Source organism: Etheostoma spectabile, chromosome 24 (assembly GCF_008692095.1).
Source record: "Etheostoma spectabile isolate EspeVRDwgs_2016 chromosome 24, UIUC_Espe_1.0, whole genome shotgun sequence".
In the NCBI taxonomy this organism is placed as follows: Eukaryota; Metazoa; Chordata; class Actinopteri; order Perciformes; family Percidae; genus Etheostoma; species Etheostoma spectabile.
The window spans coordinates 7203427-7205772 of record NC_045756.1 but is presented as its reverse complement, the minus strand read 5'-3'; the positions used below and the strand labels follow the sequence as shown (position 1 = coordinate 7205772).

Sequence of the window (2346 nt, the reverse complement as noted above, 5' to 3'; positions counted from 1 at the left end):
TTCCAGTCTGTGATTATCCATTAACATACTTTCCTTAAATTCAATTTTAAATAATTCCTAATTTCTGCTTTTCTAACTCAAACATTAGCTATAATTTACTATAAAAGAAGTTTATTGAGTATGAAATCCAAAAATAACTGAACTAAAGTCAATAAGTTAGTGTTACGTAGTGTTGAAAACCTCAAAAAATGACAAACATTGAAAAAAAGCATCAAGTGTTGAAAAACGGACAGAAACGTAAGACAAAGTTAAAAACATTGATATAAAGCATCAACAAAAGGGTTGATTTATTGATATATATTTGATTGTTTTGATATTTTTACTGTTAAGATATTCATCCGACGTCCCAAGTTTTGTGCCAACTAATAAATAAATAACTGAAAATGGGTCAAATTTGACCAAAGGACAACATGAGGGTTAAAGAAATGCCGATAAAACAGAGCAGGGACGAGTCTAGTTTATTAATATCTGCAGGTTAGGTTTTATAAAAAACTACATGTTTTATGTTTGGGGGGGGGGGTTATGGAAACTCAATAAATCAAGGACCATTCACACTGCAACAGCTGGATATTTTTCACTCTGGCACCTACTGGATGAATGCATTTCAATGGTTTTTTTACAATTTGTACTGTACAGCACTCAAACTAATTTAAATACAGTTCCCTTCTGTTGAACACATGTTAATATATCAAAGTACTCAAAATGAGAGCTATTTATCTTAACAACTTTGTAACTAGTTCATTTTAAAATTAATATTTCCTAGGCTAAATCTATCTATTTCTCTATTTTTTTCTCTATCTACTATCTACTATCATCTATCTATCTATCTATACTATCTATCTATCATCTATCTATCTATCTCTCTCTATCTCATATCTATCTCTTTCTATATCTATCTACTGTATCTCTATAGTAATCTATATCATCTTTACTATCTATCTAAATATATTTAAATATTCTATTGATCTCTCCCTCCTCTCTCTCTCTCTCTCTATCTATCTATATATTATAATCTATCTCTAATCTACTATTTCTATCTATCTACTGTATCTCTTATAGTAATCTATATCTTTATCTATATCTAAATATATTTAAATATATCTATTATCTCTCTCCCTCTCTCTCTCTCTCTCTCTCTCTATCTATCATCTATTTATATATATCTCTATCTCTATATCTATCTATTTCTATATCTATCTACTGTATCTCGATCTTAATCTATATCATCTTTATCTATCATCTAAATATTTTAATATATCTATTGCTTTCTCTCTCTCTCTCTCCTCTTCTATCCTATCTATCTATCTATCTATCTATATATATATCTATCTATCTCTATCTCTATATCTATCTATTTCTATATCTATCTACTGTATCGCTATAGTAATCTATATCAATCTTTATCTATCTATCTATCTAAATATATTTAAATATATCTATCGATCTATATCTATCTCTCTCTATCTATCTATCCATCCATCCAACCATCCAATCCACCTTTCTTGCTAGATTGGAGAAAACCCGTGAATATTTAAATTTTTTAAATTTTACCTCTTCAAATTTCTCTTTAAAGTCCCCGATCGCAGAGAATCCTCCACCAATGTCCAAGAGTCTCATCTGGAATCCGAGCAAATTCTGAAAAAAAGATCAATAAAAACTGTTTTTAAGTAAAACACTGTGACACTACCTCACTAAAAGTAAAAGTCCTGCATTAAAAAACGTACTAGAGTAAAGTATTATAAGCAGGATTGACACGGTTACAGTACTCATTGTGGAGTAAAATGTTCCCCGTTAGTCAGATGTTTCTGGATTAATATTCTTAATGTGAATTAATATGTATGTTGCATTTTCCTGCTGGAAATGGTTAGGATTCTGCTCATTTTAACTTTTTTTAAATCCTGTTGGGTAGTTTAATTCACAGCAATGCACCATATTCTTTAAGATCATCATATGTTTGTAGCGTTCCAAGAAGCTGATCCAAGAGGCTTTTCAAAGATCCTATAAATGAGTTTCATTGACCATAAATTTAAAAAATAACTGTAAAACTAAAGTCAATAAGTTAGTGTTAGGTAGTGTTGAAAACGTCTAAGAAAAGTGACAAACAGCTGTTTTTTTCAGTATGCTCTGGGGACAGGCAGCTGGCAGATAGGGAGGAGATGTTTGCGTGACTTTGCTTAGAGCTAAGTGTCAGAAAACTTGTAATACAAAAATATTTGTAGTAATGTAAGTAATGAACTGGGGATGTGTCATGGTGACATATGTATAGTAATTCATTTGGAGATATGTGACTTTCACTAGACACTAAGGGCTTGAAAACCTTTCAGCCAAATGTAGTGGAGTAAAAAG

The 2346-nt window shown here is 30.6% G+C and overlaps 2 protein-coding genes across 2 annotated transcripts in view; one reads left to right on the top strand and one right to left on the bottom strand.

The window, feature by feature from the left end:
• LOC116674034 (gastrula zinc finger protein XlCGF57.1) overlaps window positions 1-2346 on the top strand; it is a 138681-nt gene that overhangs the window by 36596 nt on the left and 99739 nt on the right. The window lies entirely within an intron of this gene.
• LOC116674236 (ornithine decarboxylase) overlaps window positions 1-2346 on the bottom strand; it is a 32013-nt gene that overhangs the window by 26679 nt on the left and 2988 nt on the right. Inside the window, exon 6 of the mRNA XM_032506839.1 lies at window positions 1552-1635. Within this exon, the coding sequence (XP_032362730.1) occupies window positions 1552-1635 (84 nt within the window). The remainder of the gene's footprint in view (window positions 1-1551; window positions 1636-2346) is intronic.